The sequence below is a fragment of the Rhinatrema bivittatum genome, chromosome 7, assembly GCF_901001135.1.
Source record: "Rhinatrema bivittatum chromosome 7, aRhiBiv1.1, whole genome shotgun sequence".
Lineage (NCBI taxonomy): Eukaryota > Metazoa > Chordata > Amphibia > Gymnophiona > Rhinatrematidae > Rhinatrema > Rhinatrema bivittatum.
This window is the reverse complement of record NC_042621.1, coordinates 148,083,418-148,101,655: the sequence shown is the minus strand read 5'-3', so window position 1 is coordinate 148,101,655 and position 18,238 is coordinate 148,083,418. Positions and strand designations below refer to the sequence as shown.

Sequence of the window (18,238 nt, the reverse complement as noted above, 5' to 3'; positions counted from 1 at the left end):
CAAGCTTACTCAGCATTTCTTTGCCTACCCTCTGCTCTCTCTTTCTTGATTCAGTGGCTTGCTATGTTGCGCCACTGTACTTGCTGGCTCACTCTGTGTCTTATGATTTTGATGCCACTCTTCTTCCTTTCTTACTCCTCACTCTATGCTTGGGGGTGTTAACCATTGTGCTTGCTTACTTGCTCTGCACTTTGTGGTGGATTTTCAAAGGGTTATGCGTGTAACCCCGAAAACCTGCTCCTGCGCGTGCTGAGCCTATTTTGCATAGGCTTGGTGGCGCGCACAATCCTCGGGACGCGCGTATGTCCCGGGGCTTTGAAAAAGGGGCGGGAAGGGGGCGGGGATGTGGGCATGGCGCTGGTCCGGGGGCAGTCAGGGGGCAGTCCAGGGGCGGGACCGAGGTCTCCGGCACAGCGGCTGTGCCGGGGGCCTGCGTGCCGGCAGCCGGCTGGAGCGCACAAGATACGCCTGCCAGAGGCAGGCGTAAAAAGTGAAATAAGGTGGGGGGGGATTTAGGTAGGGCTGGGGGGTGGGTTAGATAGGGAAAGGGAGGGGAAGGTGGGGGGGGTGGGGGAGCCAAAGAAAAGTTCCCTACAAGGCCGCTCTGATTTTGGAACGGCCTTGGAGGGAACGGGGAAAGCCATCGGGGCTCGCCTAGGGCTCGACGTGCGCGCCGACCCTGGATTTTATAACACGAGCACGGCAACGCACGCATGTTATAAAATCGAGTGTACATTTGTGCGCGCCGGGTAGTGCGCACAGGTTAGAAAATCTGCCCCTTTGTGTTTTGAGGCTTTTATGCCACTCTTTGTCTTGCGTTACCCTTCTCTCTGTGCTTTGGGTGTTAACCATTCTGCTTGTTGCCTCACTGTGCACTTCATGCCTTTCAGTTTGGTGCCACTCTTCTTCCTGCCTTCCCCCTCACTCTGTGCTCTGACATGCTGATACCACTATCCTTACTCTCCCTCCCTCCGCACTTCATGATTTGAGGTTTTGATGCCACTCTCCTTCCTCCCTTACCCCTCACTCAATGTCTTGGGATGCTCATACCGCTGTAGTAGGTGCCTGTTGCCCCTCCTTTGGTGCCCTGGGGTGTGCATGACACTGTTGTTTCTGCCTTTATTCCTTCTTCTGGTGCCTTGGTGTCTTCTTTCCTCCATTTGTGCTAATTTTCCCCTCTCATGTAGCCATTGGGTGTCCTTGCCACTGCAGTTGGTGCTCTTTGCCATTCTCATGGTGGCTTGAGCCATTCATTCCCTTGTTGGTGCCACTTTGCCCCATGCTTAATGTTTTGGACCGCTGTTCCCTTTTCTGGTGATGCCTGTCTCTATGTTTCATGAAACTTGCATTAAAAAAAACCCCATTCTTAGAGTCTAAAACAGGATGTGTTGCTTCCACCTTTGACTTGAATGAAATGGCATAACAAAATAAACAGATTAACTTGGGAATGGAACTGAACGAAGTGACAATAAAAGGCAAATGAACCAAAATAACAAACTGAACTGAATGGGTTTTTTTTTCCATGCATGTCACTAAAATTCAGTGCCAGGTCATTCATACTGGAGGCCATTTCATAATTTTTCTGAAATGCTGCAATTATATGGGACATTGTGACGTTACTGAGATGAAAGGCACACAATAACTGCAATTTATGCATATCGTTATTAAGTCACTTGAGATCTTTGGTTTTCCCAGCAGAAGGTATGCTTGACTAGGTCTGTCTCTTGCTTCCTCCCCTCTGCACTTCCCCAATCTGACTGAATTAATATCCTCAGTGACATGTTTAGATTTCACTGGCATCAGGCCTGAAAAATCAAATCTGTTCCCTAACTCAAGTCTCCCTTTTGGCCCTATGATAGTTGCTTGCTGGTTAATCATGGTCATTTCTCTAAAACAGATGTTATTTAACCCTAATTAGCACTGGCATATTTTCATGATGCTTCTGACATGTGCATGAAAAAGCACGAAAGAACATTCTGAACCATTGCCATGCTACTCTTCTGAAGGCTGATGTGAAAAATAGTAAAGTAAAATGGAAAGCATTTTCTGCAACAAGAAAATAATAATATTCTCTGAAATGCTGCAGCTCTCTGTTTTGAAAAAATGATCAGTTTTAACCTACATTATTCATATGCACATGTTGAGAAGAACTAAATTTTGCAAATATAATAAATTAATGTTTCAAAACTTCTGAAAATCTACATTTTCCCAACAGGCGTTCATTTCCGAACGCAAAAATGTGCGTCTTAGGGCTGGATTTTCCATTCTCGCAGAGAATGGTGAATCCAGCGGTAATGGGGTGTGTGTGTGGGGGGGGGGGGGCGGGCCTGCGAAAGCAGGCAGCGATCGCACCACCGTGGTGTTATCACTGCCGGCTTTCGCACCCAATAGCACCACCGTGAAAGGTGGTGCTATTGGGCGTGCTACTGGTGACGATAATGGTCCTTACCTTATCGCCGCCAGCGAAGATAACGCCGCATCCGCCTCCTCGCTGGCCCGACTCCGCCCCCCACTTGCTATCACATGCGAAAAGTCCCTTTTCGCGTACGATACGGATAGAAAATAACCCCCTTAGATGCACTTTTTCTTTTGTATTCAGAGCGAAGCTAATAGCACTCACCACATGCAAATGCATGTGAATAAGGCTATTAGCTATTCATTCTGAATTAAAAAAAAAAAAATGTCTAGGATGCACATTTTTGCACTCAGAAATTAATGCCTGCCAGGAACAGGCATTAATTGCTGAGTGTTCCCACAAGTTGAACAGAAAAGCTGAAAAAACAGCTTTTCTGTTAATCCTCCTACTTAATATCATTGTGATATTAAGTAGGAGGAACAAATCTTTAAAAAACTAAAAAAAAAAAGGTAAAAAAAAAGTGCCGTCGGCTGGGTTCAGATGAGACCTGAGATATCTCAAAAGCATCAAATAAATGAATTGATGCAGCTATTAATTTAAATGTCTGTTAGCAATAAAAATTGTAATTCTCCTATTTGTACTAGAGGCAGGTGGTTACTATGTCTCTGGCTTGCAGCTTCACTGGAGATGAGACATGAACAGTCTGAGTTTTGTTTTTTTTTTCTTTCATCCCCTATGAGTTGTGATCCTGCCGCTGTCATTTAAATGCTTTCTCTAGGCTTGTTTGTCAAACATAAATCTTATATCATCTGAAAATCTCTGGTTTCAAAATGAAATATATACTTTGATAAAAAGTTCACAGGATATCATGACCTAAAGATGACTCAGTGAAGTAGTAAATAAGGATGATAGTTTCAGACTAGGTGGATTTCAATGTGATTTGAGTTTGCTTAAATCCACAATTTTCTTTGAGCTCTGCAGAAAAAAAAGTCTATTAGATGTTGTGCTAGTCGATCACTGCTAAGCCAAAGGAAATTTGCAAAACCACAGAAATCTGAAGCAGATTTTGTCAGCACCTGGCCTATAGAAATATTTACAAACCACTTCCATAAACATACGCAAAATATTCATGCACCTGCCATGCAGTTTGACAGAGGAGCAAGCAAAGAATTAACATAAAATAGTCCTTTCTTTATTAAGCCAAAGTATCTGGAATAAATACAGATACTGACTATCCCAATTCTTTTTTTATATTATTTATCACTTTTTTTAAAAGGAAGAAGATTGTGTACTCCATGAAACTCACTGACCAAAGTTTCCAGAGGCCTTCTTTATATCCAGCAGATATTTTTAAGGGTCTATTATTTACTATTATTAAGTGGCCTATTTACTAAGTTGCATTAAAATGCCACATTAATGTACCATTTTAATACAACACAGAGCTCCCATAGAATTTACTAAACTGTAACATACGAGTATCATAGTTTACCACATCCCACGTTCCTGCAACCAGGAATGCTTGGTCGTCTGTGCCTACCCAAACACCCTAGATGCAATTTTTATGTTCATATTTTCCTGGTTATGGGATTTTACACATAGGGCCTCATTTTCTAAAGTATCGCAGGCCTGTGATACTTTAGAAGATGAGGGGCAGGGGGCTGAAACAGGGGGCAAGCCTGCGCTAGCTGGCAGCGATCGCTGCTGGTTTCGCACCCAATAGCGCCACCATAGGAGGTGTAGCTATTGGGGGCGAAATAGGCAGCGAAAAGGCACTTACCTTTTCGCTGTGCGCGCCGTCGTCGCGGAGTCAGCCCCGGTGACGCCCCAACTCCTCCTCTTCCGGAGCCGACTCCGCCCCCATTTTGGTATCGCTCTCGAAAAGGGACGTTTCACAAGTGAAACGTCCCTTACCGCGTGCGATACGTTTGGAAAATAAGGCCCCAAGGGTCCATCAAGCCCAGCATCCTGTTTCCAACAGAGGCCAAACCAGGCCATAAGAATCTGGCAAGTACCCAAAAACTAAGTCTATTCCATGCTACTGATGCCATTAATAGCAGTGGCTATTTTCTAAGTCAACTTAATTAATAGCAGGTAATGGACTTCTTCTCCAAGAACCTATCCAAAAGAGCAACTTAAAAGCCCTTGTTAGGATGAACAGGCATCAGGCTAGTTTGCACCTTTGTTTGACTACTTTGGCTTAATACAGAAAGGGCCATTTTATTTTTACTTTTTACATGCTGCTCCATGATATTGCCAGGCAAATGTGAGACTTTTTTTTTTTCTTCAGATTTGCTGCCAGTGTCTGCCTACTTCTCCTGCATACTACAAATATGGCTCTGCTCTTTCCTTTTGCAAATGGTTTGTCCCTGTTACAAGCTATGTCCATGAACCTAAAGATTTAGGGGTAGATTTTCAGACGAGCGCGAACAGCCTACTTTTGTTTGCGCTCCAGGCGCAAACAAAAGTACGCTGGATTTTAGTAGATACGCGCGTAGTCGCGCGTATCGGCTAAAATCCTGGATCGGCGCGCGCAAGGCTATCGATTTCGTATAGCCTGCGCGCGCCGAGCCGCGCTGCCTACCCCCGTTCCCTCCTAGGCCGCTCCGAAATCGGAGCGGCCTAGAAGGGAACTTTCCTTTGCCCTACCCTCACCTTCCCCTCCCTTCCCCTACCTAACCCACCCGCCCGGCCCTGTCTAAACCCCCATCCTACCTTTGTCGGGGGATTTACGCCTCCCAGAGGGAGGCGTAAATCCCCGCGCGCCAGCGGGCCTCCTGCGCGCCGGGCCGCGACCTGGGGGCGGGTACGGAGGGCGCGGCCACGCCCCCGGGCCGTAGCCACGCCCCCGTACCCGCCCCCAAAACGCTGCCGACACGCCCCCGCAACGCCGCACGCTCCGGCCCCGCCCCGACACGCCTCCCGACACGCCCACTCCGAAAACCCCGGGACTTACGCGAGTCCCGGGGTTCTGCGCGCGCCGGTGAGCCTATGTAAAATAGGCTCACCGGCGCGCAGGGCCCTGCTCGCGTAAATCCGCCCGGTTTTGGGCGGATTTACGCGAGCAGGGCTCTGAAAATCCGCCCCTTAGCATGCATTTGTTGAATTGGTTTGTGAACCTCTTTTAAAGACATTCATAATACTCCTAGTAATAAACTACCTCAAATATGTTTAAATCTGAAGGGAACCCAGACGTTCTAGCACTCCTTCAAATGCCCTAAATTAACCTGTCAAGCAGCTGGGAAAAATATGGAAAACACCTACAGAAAATGTGATAAGACTAATAATATGGTTTATTTGGATTTTGCATTTTTTGTCTGAAGCACTTGGCTTTCCAAGATGACTGTTCAAATGTCTGCCATTGATCTTTGGTATTTTCATTGAGAATTGCATTGATTAATAGTATTTTTCATTCCCAGATGTATGGATTTGAGAGATGATGTTCAAAACTAGATCCATACTGCACATTTATAAATATTTCAATGCACAGCAAAGAAATGTCCTTAGCCAACCAGAAGTATTAATATGGACACTCACATTCACCGCATTTTCCCTTTATTCCCAAACAACCACTAAAACACATAGGGGTAGGTTTTAAGAGGCGCGCGAACAGCCTACTTTTGCTTGCGCATCAGACTCAAGCAAAAGTACGCTGGATTTTAGTAGATACGCGCGGAGCCACGCGTATCCACTAAAATCCTGGATCGGCGCGCGCAAGGCTATCGATTTTGTATAGCCTGCGCGCGCCGAGCTGCGCTGCCTCCCCCCGTTCCCTCCAAGGCCGCTCCGAAATCGGAGCGGCCTCGGAGGGAACTTTCCTTTGCCCTACCCTCACCTTCCCCTCCCTTCCCCTACCTAACCCACCCGCCCGGCCCTGTCTAAACCCCCATCCTACCTTTGTCGGGGGATTTACGCCTCCCGGAGGGAGACGTAAATCCCCGCGCGCCAGCGGGCCTGCTGCGCGCCGGGCCGCGACCTGGGGGCGGGTACGGAGGGCGCGGCCACGCCCCCGGGCCGTAGCCACGCCCCGTACCCGCCCCCAAAACGCGGCCGACACGCCCCCGAAACGCCGCGTCGACCGGGCCCGCCCCCCGACACGCCCCCGACACGCCCCCCCTCCGAAAACCCCGGGACGTACGCGAGTCCCGGGGTCTGCGCGCGCCGGTAGGCCTATGTAAATAGGCTTACCGGCGCGCAGGGCCCTGCTCGCCTAAATCCGCCCGGTTTTGGGCGGATTTACGCGAGCAGGGCTCTGAAAATCCGCCCCATAGAGAAGTAGGAAGTGGAGATTAAGGCTACATAACAACTACTATTACAAGTGAAAGTGGTTTGAACCAAATGCAAAGAACAATACAATAGATTATAATCACATCTATAACACTCCTTTTAAAGCCCCCCTCCCCCCCCCCCAGTTGGCCAGTGTCTCTTTCCATTGCCCTTTTTAAACCTGGAGATGTGTGTAATAACCAAACATAAAGTGAGGTTGGGCTGCTAGCCCAAGACTACAATCCCTGCCGAACTTGGCCACCCAATCAGTCGGTGTCATGAGGTAACTATATCCTGTGGATCTCCTCCACCGACACACCACAATCAGCAGTGACACTAGGTCATGGCATTGACTGGTCTCGTGTGACTTATGGTGACACTGGGCCATGTAATGACCCATGTCAGAGCTACCAATTCATCCTTCACTTCATTAGCAGTACAGCTCATGGAATCCCAGGCTTCACCTTGACCTAGTTCTGACACAAAGGGACAATTTGCATTTTGAATGATCTCAGCTGTCTATCCAGTGGTTTTTCAGTCTGCTGATTAGAATTTGAATAGTGATTATATGGTTTCTTTTTCTAACCTAAGTGAAATAAGACCTTTTTTTTCTCTCTTTTTTTTTTTTTTTTTTAGCATTTTGGAAATTATTCATTTCCTGTTTGATATTTTGTTTTGCAGCCTGTGACTTGATGACCCAGGGGATCTTAGCCTTAGTGACCTCCACTGGTTGTGCCTCAGCTAATGCTCTTCAGTCGCTGACCGATGCCATGCACATCCCTCACCTATTTGTACAGCGAAATACAGGAGGGAGTCCACGCACAGCTTGCCACTTCAACCCTAGCCTAGAGGGGGAGGAGTATACATTAGCAGCTAGACCACCCGTCCGCCTCAACGATGTCATGCTGAAGCTTGTCACAGAACTTCGATGGCAAAAATTTATAGTATTCTATGACAGCGATTATGGTGAGTCATTGATGGATCATTTTAAGTACACCCTGGTGTTGCCTTTGATTTCATCTTATTATGCTTAGTTGAAAAAAAATCCTGCCGTGCAGTCTTGGCTTTGTGTTATGAAAGTGTTGCGCTGCTGATCTTTTCTACATGCTGTTTGTGTCTTGAGGATGGCTTAGGAAAATTAACAGAAAACAATGATGTGGAAGTTGTCAAACATGGAAGTTATGTGTTTCCTTGTTACTCATTTAGGAACTTGGATAGTCATCTAAGTAATCTACCTGGTTGTTTTTATGCATTGCTACCTTTGTATTCATAAGCCACCTGGTCTTATCGTTAGTACAAAATTTGGTAGTAGAGGCTGCAGTTCTACTGAAAACTTATTTAATTGACATGAACAATATAATAAAAACAATTTTGATTCATAGAATGCCTGGTATGGATACAGGATCCCAGTGTATTTCAACATTTCATATTTCAGAAATATATGTATCAGTTTTGATCTTTTATCTGACAGCTTTTAAATGTAAGCGGGAAGAAGAAACAATGTTGTAATGTTGATTACCTAATTACAATTGCATAAACTGAGGCAAGAAAGTGACTGATTCACTATTCTTCTATTCAGCATCTATGGGGGAAAAAATCAGGCCCTAAGAGTATAAACTCAGTGGACGGGATGACTAAGGGGGTCATTCATTAAATAGTAGGGTTGTGAATCGTATTTATGACGATTGAAAATATCGTATGATATTTTCAAAGTCGTCAGAAATCGGGGGCTCCCCGAAACCGATAGGAAAACCCCATGAAATTGTTCATGGGGTTCACTTATCATTTTGGGGAAGGGCGGGAAAAACAGCACACAAAAACAATCCCTAAACCCACCCCGACCCTTTAAAACATCTCCCTTAGCTTCCCTCACCCTCCCGACCCCCCCAAAATGTTTTAAATTACCTGGTGGTCCAGTGGTGGTCCCGGGAGTTATCTCCCACTCTCGGGCCATCGGCTGCCACTAATAAAAATGGCGCCGATGGCCCTTTGCCCTTACCATATGACAGGGTATCCGTGCCATTGGCCGGCCCCTGTCACATGGTAGGAGCACTGGATGGCCCACACCACTGGACCACCAGGTAATTTAAAACATTTTTGGGGGGGGGGTCGGGAGGGTGGGGGAAGCTAAGGGAGCTGTTTTGAAGGGCCGGGGTGGGTTTTTTGTTTATCGGCTCCGGCGCAGCCGATAAAAAAAAAAACAAAAAACCAAATCTGGCCACATAAAAAAAATTAACGATGTGAATTAGAACTGGAATCGGAACCGATTCCGGTTCCAATTCACATCTCAGTTAAATAGCGTTGTGGCCTTATCAAGTGCATTAGGGTGTTATCGCATGCTGGTAATGACCTAACGCTTGCAATAACTACCACATTGTGACTTAAACATGTAAATTAAGGAAAGGTGAGGGGTTAGGACGGGGTTTGGGCAGGGTTAGAAACATTTTGATTCTGGTAGTGCTGCAGGTGATAATGTTTTAGATGATATCGCTGGCAGTAGCGATGGAAATAACACCACCTTTTCCAGTGGCGCTATGGGGGTAATAGTGTGCAGTGCGGCCACAACCGTGGTGGGTGAAAACGCAATGTCATGATGCGGCCAACTGTACACTATCACCCCCTGCCCCTTTTGAGGCCATGGTTCATTATTCTGCTATATTTATAGTGGAATGATTAATCTAGGCCTAAGTGTGCTAACACAGTGCCAGTATTTGGCAGTATACAAATACAATTATTTTTTTCCTAGGAATTTTTTTTTCCACAAAAAATGTCTCTTTATAGATAACTAGATTTATAAAAAAAATGAGATTGTTCCATATTTCTGCATAAAATGGATTGTTTAAATTCATACCTTGATCTTCCTGTAATAGATGCTTTTTCAGTCAAGAATAATATGTCTAGTTTCTTTACTATTTACAAATTACACTGTCTGAGGATACCAAGATAGTTCAGAGGAAATGAATCTTCCTTAGGGTTCTTAGCTGATATCTCAGTCATATATTTGCAGGACCTTCTCTCCCTAAGAAATCAGCACAAATTACCACTGAAATATGTATACATCTGCAATCAGCATTATATTGTAAGACAGGCATTATATAATAAGTGTTTTTTTACCCTGCTCTTGCACTTTCTACTCACATATTACAGTCCTTATGTAACATTCTAGTAACACATTTGCAACTGGCTTTAAACAATTTGAAATGTATTCTATGGTGGCTGAAGATTATTCATCATGCAATTTTAAAAAATGCACAGTGGTTTCCAGGATCAGTTCAAATGACTGTACTAAAGGAATATACGTTCATTTCTTCTATGTGTACAGCATTTCCAGCAATATATTCTACAGATATATATTCATTTGAAATAAATGGATAAAATTTAATGAATGAGACCATTTTTGAATGAAGAGTGCACATGAATATAAACAAATATTTTAATTTCAATCATTTTTTCCCATTTGTCTATGATCCATGGAAAGGTTTTGTAGTGAGACTGGTAACTAGCAAGCAAGCAGTGCCTGTGTGAGGTCACAGACAGGCTGGAGCCTAAATGGGAGAAGGAGACAGGACAGAGGACCAATCAAAGTAAAGCATTTTTAAAACTAGTTTATAGTTTGCATCTGGATCAAATGGTATTGATGTCCTCGCACTGAAAGGTGTGTGCATATGCAAAATAACTCCATTTTCTCTGTTGTATTTCACAGGGAGAGGTTGACTTTTCAGAAGCTTTCTTAGTGTGAAAGAAAATGTTTAACAAAGAATTTTGGCATTGATAAAGAGTTTTTTGTTATCTTCAATACTGCTGTCACAGTGTTCTCACTTTGAGAGAAAAACCGATGTACTATTTTCTTTCTGTTCAGTGGGCCAGAGCAGAGGAGATAGAAGCAGTGAACAGAGGAATATTTGTGTCTGTCTGACTCTTCAGTGTAGTACTTATCTGCAGAGACAGATTGCAGAATGTCTGCCTTGCCAGCCTTGTTAATTTCTTCTCTGTCTAACAGTTTTGAGTGTGTATGTGTGCAAAAGGAGTAAACAGTGAGCATACATATCACTGAGTATGTGTGTGTGAGAGACATTTTTTCACACATTGAGGGATAGCCAGGGAGAGTGTGTACCCCTAGTAAACTGCTAAAGCAAGTTGTCAGTACTTGCTAAGCACTGAAGTGAACTCTGCCAACTTGATTGATAGTATGACAAACAGTCAGTATTGGAGTGGCACTGGTGAGTGGTACAGTACATCAAGAAAGTATGACATCAAAACTCCCAGTAGCTTCTTCCAATTCCATAATGCCACTTTGAGCAAAGGGGAGAGGAGAGAATGGCAGAGGCAGAGGATTAGGTGTTACTACAGAGCCAGCTCAGCCTGTCAGAAATAAAAATAGCACTAGTAGCAGTGAAAAAAAAGGGAGTCCTGACTATTTTAGCCACAGAAGGGCAGGAGTAGAAGCTGTATCAAGCCATAGAAAATTGAAATTGAGAGATCATGTGTCTCTGCCACCTGTTGCTCTTCCTTGACTCTCATGTACTTGCCCCTGCTCAAACAAGGACAGTGGCAGCAGAATCACCCCATCCAAAACCAGCATCATGCGCTTCCACAATTACTACTTCTCAGGTAATGGAGACAGTATTTGCAAAAACTGATTCAGAAGATGAATCATGTCATGGATTCCCTGAATCAAGGGGTATTGAGCAGCTAGTGGCTGAAGAGAATTTGTGACTTCTTTTCAGTAGCATCTTATCCTTCAGTGAGGAGATGGAAGAGGCAGATGATATTAAAGGAGCTGATATTATAGTATAGCAAAGTGGAAGACCAACTCCAAGTCTGAACCATGAACAACTTCCTCTAATGATACTGTAAGGAAACAAAATGAAGCATTCTTCAAATATTTCTTTGGGCTTCTCCCTCCTTAGGCCTTTTTACCATTTTGGTTGGTGCTCTTTGCCCCCTATATGGAACCTTGAGGTATTCTTGCCATTGTGGGTGTCTGCTTTGCACTTCTTATGGTGCTTTGGTGTCTTCATGCCACTTTGTGTGCTGCTTTGACCCTTTATAAATGCCTTGGGGGGAGGGTCTTCCACTTTTGGGGCTTTGTTCCCCCCCCCCTTCACAATGCTTTGATCTGTTCTTGTGACACTTGGTGTCACTTTTCCCCTCTTGAGCTGCCATGAGAGATTCATATCACTGTTCTTGGTATTCTTCACCCCTTTGTTTGAAGCCTTGAGTTGCTCTGGCCACTTTTGCTACTGTTTTGCTCCTATCACATTGCTTTGAGGATCTCCTGCTACTCCTGGTACGTTTTGGCTTCATTATGGTTCTTTAGGCTATTAATGTGACTTTTGGAGCCACATTGACAAAGTCTTAGTCATTCTGGTGCATAAACTCCTAACTCTGGATACCTTGCCATGGACTAATGCCCTGCTCCGGATTTATAATCCTGGCAGGGCATGCATTCCTCACAAATAAGTTTATTGGATGTTCCCTCATTGTTGCATGCCAGACTTACAGGCATGAGGGAGTGGGCTTATTCTGTCTCTATTCTGACACTTTGGAACACCTTGCCCCATGTGACTAATGGACTGCCATTAGACATTCAAAACAATGGCTAAGAGAGAGATTTTTCTTTAAGCTGGCATGCTGCTGCATCCAGGACTCTCTCTTTGAGGCTGATGCAAAACAGTGTGCTTAGCTGAATGAACTGTTTAACCCATGGTTAAATGCACAATTTGGATGCATGTCCTCAGCCCCTTATGCTATAAGGGGATTAGTGCATCCAAAACACACATCCAACCCCCATGAAACTAATAGAGCTCATCATATACAAATGCATGTTGATGAGGCTATTAGTAATTGTCCCCAGATCTAAAAAAAGATAACTGTGCCGGACCCACACATTTTTACACTCAGAAATGAATGCCTACCCAGAGCAGGCATTAATTTCTGAGCGGCCCAAAAAAATGTACAGAAAAGCAGAAAATACTGCTTTTCTGTACATCTTATGACTTCGTTTCATGGTGAAATTAAGTCTGAGGAACCAAAAGGTAAATAAACAAATAAATAAATAAATAAATAAGTAAATAAATAAAAATGCTGGCAGTCAGGTTAGGGAATGGACATTCATCCAGCAGATTCTGTAGAATCCTTTTCTTTAAGCAGCTCCTCAGACTGAAGCTTTCTCAGGAACAACTCTCTCTGGACTCCCAGAAATTCATGGAAACCTGAACCTCTTCTTCAGGCCCTATCCCACCAAACTGTCCTCCATAAGGTGAGACACCTGCTCCTGCAACCTGTGCTAAGTCTGATTCTCTGTGTCATATGGCCACTAGGGATTTATTAGTGCTAAAACCCTTCTTGATGGGAAATGGTATACTATACTAGCACACTACAATACTCTAACCTCATACATAGGAGCAGGGTCTAGATCAGGGGTGGGCACTTCCGGTCCTCGAGGGCCACAAACCAGTCTGGTTTTCAGGATATCCCTAATGAATATGCATGAGAGAGATTTGCATGCACTCTGCCTCAGTTGTATGCAAATCTATGTCATACATATTCATTAGGATATCCTAAAACCTCGACAAGTTTGTGGCCCTCGAGGACTGGAATTGCCCACCCCTGGTCTAGATAGAAATCTTTGATACATACTGCTGGTAGGATGACGTTTTGAGGCCACAATTGCCATTCCACTAAAGGGCAAACACTGCTAATAAATATGTTTTGGAGTTCTCTTACACTCCCTTTTTGAAGGGAGTGTAAGAGAACCCAAGGCCGAGGCCAAGGCCGAGGCCCAGGTGTCAAGACCCAGCCTCCAGCCAGGCTCCGGTGTCAGAACTGGGTCTGGGCTGAGACCCCAATGTTGGGAACGTCTTCTGGGCTGGGATGTGGCATTGGTCCTGGGCTCAGGCTCTGAGGCATCAGCTTTGTGTAGGCCCAAGGCCAAAGTCATGGCGGTTTACCACGTTCTCAGCCTACACAAGGCCGAGGCTTTGGCCTGGGCCTAGGCCTTGCTGGTGGATCCACACTGGACTGGGTAAGTGGGGGCTGGGGTCATTTTTTTGGATGGGTAGGAGGGAAGGCGGAAGGCCTTGTGAGGCCCCATTTTTGTTTTTGTTTTTGTCTGTTTTTAGGCGTTTTTTAAATGTTTGATTTGTTTTTTTCATATAGGCGTGCGGTCATCGAGCCGGCGGGCGGGTGGGCGCGCGTTGGATCCGGCGGGCGGGTGGGCGCGTGTTCGATCCAGGCCGCGGCCGGGTGGGCGTGCATTCATCCAGGCAGAGGGAGCCGGCGGCGAAAGCGGCCTCCGGATGCCTGGATGAATGCACGGCCCCCGCCGGCAGTGAATGAATGCCCGTGAGATTTCAGCGCTCAAAGCGGCCGGGTGGGCGTGCATTCATCCAGGCAGAGGGAGCCGGCGGCGAAAGCGGCCTTCGGAGGCCGCTTTCGCCGCCGGCTCCCTCTGCCTGGATGAATGCGCGGCCACCCGCCCACCGGATCCAACGAGCACCCACCCGCCCGCCGGCTCCCACCGCCACCGCCGCCGCCTCGATGACCACACGCCTGGGGGATTCGGAAACTGACAGGAAAGTGACAGGTATTTATACATATATATAAACAACTTATGCTGCAATGTTAATATGGAGGTCGTCCATGGTTTTTTACACTTTACTCCCTTTGGTTTTACCCCCATTTTTTACACTTTATTCCCGTTTTAATTTTCGAACACCACACTAACACCACACTAACACCAAGTAGAGGGTAGCGGTAAACTAACAGGTTAAGGACGCGGCAAAATAGCGGGTTACAAAGGAGATAATCTGAGCGCGTCACAGTATCGGAGGGGAATAGCTAATTCCTTCATTATACAGCTAATTCGTTCATTAAATGTCATATACATGCTGGGTGCGGAAAGGGTTATGCGTCTGTTTTAAGAAGCGCTAAGGATGTGTGAAACTGGAGACTGTATCGCTGGATCGCCTTACGCGTCCGAATTGTGCGCTCACAGCACGTTACAGACGGGAAATCTTCAACCACACGTTACAGTATCGATCTGAGAGTTAGCATTTCTTTATTTGGCTTAACCAGAATAGATCCCTTAGCTGGAATGCCTTACTGTTGCTGTGATTCTAAAATAGTCTGGGATGATCAAGTATTCAAGATCAAATCCAAGACTTGGCCAATTATGAAATGCCTGAGTCTAAACTTCTTTGTAGTAATGCTTCACATAAGAACAGGTCTTTTTGAATTGAACAGTCTATTTACTGATTTTACAACTGTCTCACATCATAAATGTCAGCTGCATTTGGTGTGAAATTTCCGGTGTATTGGACTTTTAAATATACTTCTCCTCTAATAAAATTTGTGGAACCATAGGTGGAGGGGTGTCACTATATTAACCTTTTAGATCCTGCTCATTGAAGGAATTATTTCCTGATGCCCCTTTTTACATATCGTAGTTAACTAGACCCAAATATGGTATAAATATGGTATAAAAAAATTTGTAAGTAATTAAAAGTATATGAAAAAATGTTCCATTTGTGGAATGTTGGTACCTAAAAGGTTAAAGAGGGCATTGAGTCAAAAAGGATAAAAGTTCTTCAGCAAACAAATTGCAATGTTGAATCTTTATGGACATAAATTCCAAGTAAAAAGGAAAATAAAATAGTAGTGAAGGTATTACCATTCACTTGAACAGAATGCACATACAGATAATGAAAAGATAAAAGAAGACAGGGAAGCTAAGAAATGAGCAGCACAATAATATGTGATTTCAATTATCCCAGCATTGACTGGGTGAATGTCCCATCAGGAGATGCCAGAGAGGTAAAGTTCCTAGATCAGTGGTTCCCAAATCTGTTCTGGAGGATACCTAGTAGGGGTGTGCATTCGTTTTGAACTTAAATGGAAAACGCAACTTTTTTTTTTTTTTAACTTAAAAAAGTGATGAGGCGTAAACGATCGGATTTCCAACTTATTCAACATAGCTATGTTGAATACGTTGGAAATCGCGATTGTTGATCTAAATAAAAATTTAAACCCCTCACCCTCCTTAATCCCCCCCCCCCCCAAGACTTACCAAAACTCCCCAAGCTGGCCAAAAGTTCCGTGAGGGTCCGGGAGCGGACCCGCGGGGAATCACGTGACGCCGCGTCACTCCGACGTGGCGCCGACGTCACGTGATTCCCCTCGGGTTCGCTCCCGGAACCCTCGTTAGGCCCAAAAGGCACTTTTGGCCAGCTTGGGGGGGCTTCCTGACCCCCCCAAGCTGGCCAAAAGTGCCTTTTGGGCCCTACGAGGGTTCCGGGAGCAGACCCGCGGGGAATCACGTGACGCCGCGTCACTCCAACATGGCGCCGACTTCACGTGATTCCCCTCGGGTTCGCTCCTGGAACCCTCGTTGGGCCCAAAAGGCACTTTTGGCCAGCTTGGGGGGGCCTCCTGACCCCCCCAAGCTGGCCAAAAGTGCCTTTTGGGCCCAACGAGGGTTGGGCCCTAGTGTCGGCGCCGCGTCACTCCGACGTGGCGCTGACGTCACGTGATTCCCCTCGGGTTCGCTCCCGGAACCCTCGTTGGGCCCAAAAGGAACTTTTGGCCAGCTTGGGGGAGCCTCCTGACCCCCCCAAGCTGGCCAAAAGTGCCTTTTGGGCCCTATGAGGGTTCCGGGAGCAGACCCGCGGGGAATCACGTGACGCCGCGTCACTCCAACATGGCGCCGACTTCACGTGATTCCCCTCGGGTTCGCTCCTGGAACCCTCGTTGGGCCCAAAAGGCACTTTTGGCCAGCTTGGGGGGGCCTCCTGACCCCCCCCAAGCTGGCCAAAAGTGCCTTTTGGGCCCAACTAGGGTTGGGCCCAAGTGTCGGCGCCGCGTCACTCCGACGTGGCGCCGACGTCACGTGATTCCCCTCGGGTTCACTCCCGGAACCCTCGTTGGGCCCAAAAGGAACTTTTGGCCAGCTTGGGGGAGCCTCCTGACCCCCCCAAGCTGGCCAAAAGTGCCTTTGGGACCCAATGAGGGGTCCGGGAGCGGACCCACGGGGAATCACGTGACGCCGCGTCACTCCGACATGGCGCCGACGTCACGTGATTCCCCTCTGGTTCACTCCCGGACCCCTCGTTGGGCCCAAAAGGAACTTTTGGCCAGCTTGGGGGGGCCTCCTGACCCCCCCAAGCTGGCCAAAAGTGACTTTTGGGCCCAACGAGGGGTCCGGGAGCGGACCCGCAGGGAATCACGTGACGCCGCGTCACTCCGACGTGGCACCAACGTCACGTGATTCCCCTCGGATTCGCTCCCGGACCCGAGGGGAATCACGTGACGCCGCGTCACTCCGACGTGATGCCGACCTCACGTGCTCCTTGCAAAGGAGTTCAGAAATAGCGTCCTGACCCCGCTGGACCACCAGGGAGTTTTGGTAAGTCTTGGGGGAGGATTAAGGCGGATGAGGGGTTTAAATTTTTATTTGCACATATGGACATAGACTCAACTTATGGAATTCTCCATATGTCCATATTGACTGCAAATGACCCACCCTTTCGACTTATGGACTTATGAACTTAAACTTTTGGTCTGCACATCCCTAATACCTAGTAGAGGTGTGCATTTGTTTTCGCCGTATTGGCGATCCACAATGTATACTGCACTATTCGTAGTATTCGTGGGGAAGCGAAACGTATCGCGATTCCCCACGAATACACGAATATTCGCCGAATTATACGGCCACCTAAATAAAAACTTAAACAAACCCCCCACCCTCCTGAACCCCCCCAAGACTTACCAAATCTCCCTGGTGGTCCAGCGGGGGGGGGGGGGGGGGGTGTCCGGGAACCATCCCCTACACTCACACTCAGTGCCGGTTTCATCATGGCGCCGATAGCCTTTGTCACATTGGTCAGCCCCTGTCACATGGCCATCGGCGCCATCTTGTGCTCCTACCATGTGACAAGGGCTGACCAATGGCACCGGTATCCCCTGTGACATAGTATGGGCAAAGGCTATCGACGCCATTTTGAGTACTGGCATCAGATGGCCGGAGTGCAGGAGGTCGCTCCGCGACTCCCTTTGGACCCCCAAGGACTTTTGGCCAGCTTGGGGGGGGGGGCCTCCTGACCCCCTCAAGACTTGCCAAAAGTCTAGTGGGGGTCCGGGAGCGACCTCCTGCATGTCGGCCGTCCGATGCAAATACTCAAAATGGCGCCGATCGCCTTTGCCCTCACTATGTCACAGGTACCGAGAGTCGGCCCCTGTGACATAGAGAGGGCAAAGGCGATCGGCGCCGGACATGGCCGCGCCATTTTAAAGGGTCGGTGTTTTTTTTTTTAATCTGGCCATCGGCGCCATTTTTATTAGTGGCATCAAAATGGCGCCGATGGCCCGAGAGCGGGAGATCGGTCCCGGGGCTTCCACTGGACCACCAGGTACTCGTAAAAGGTTTTGGGGGGGTTCAGGAGGGTGGGGGAAGGTAAGGGTTTAGTTTTAAAGGGTCGGGTGGGTTTAGGGATTGTTTTGGTGTGCCGGTTTTACCACCCTCCCCCCTCCCCCGATTTACGATTTTTCACGATAAATCGGGGGAATTTCTATTGTATCGCGACTCTTAACAATTTTTGACGATTTAAAAAATATCTGACG

At 46.8% G+C, this 18,238-nt stretch overlaps 1 protein-coding gene across 1 annotated transcript in view; it reads left to right on the top strand.

The window, feature by feature from the left end:
- GRID1 (glutamate ionotropic receptor delta type subunit 1) overlaps window positions 1-18,238 on the top strand; it is a 2,200,418-nt gene that overhangs the window by 801,290 nt on the left and 1,380,890 nt on the right. The window contains 1 exon segment of the mRNA XM_029609310.1: window positions 7,301-7,585. Coding sequence (XP_029465170.1) covers window positions 7,301-7,585 — 285 coding nt within the window.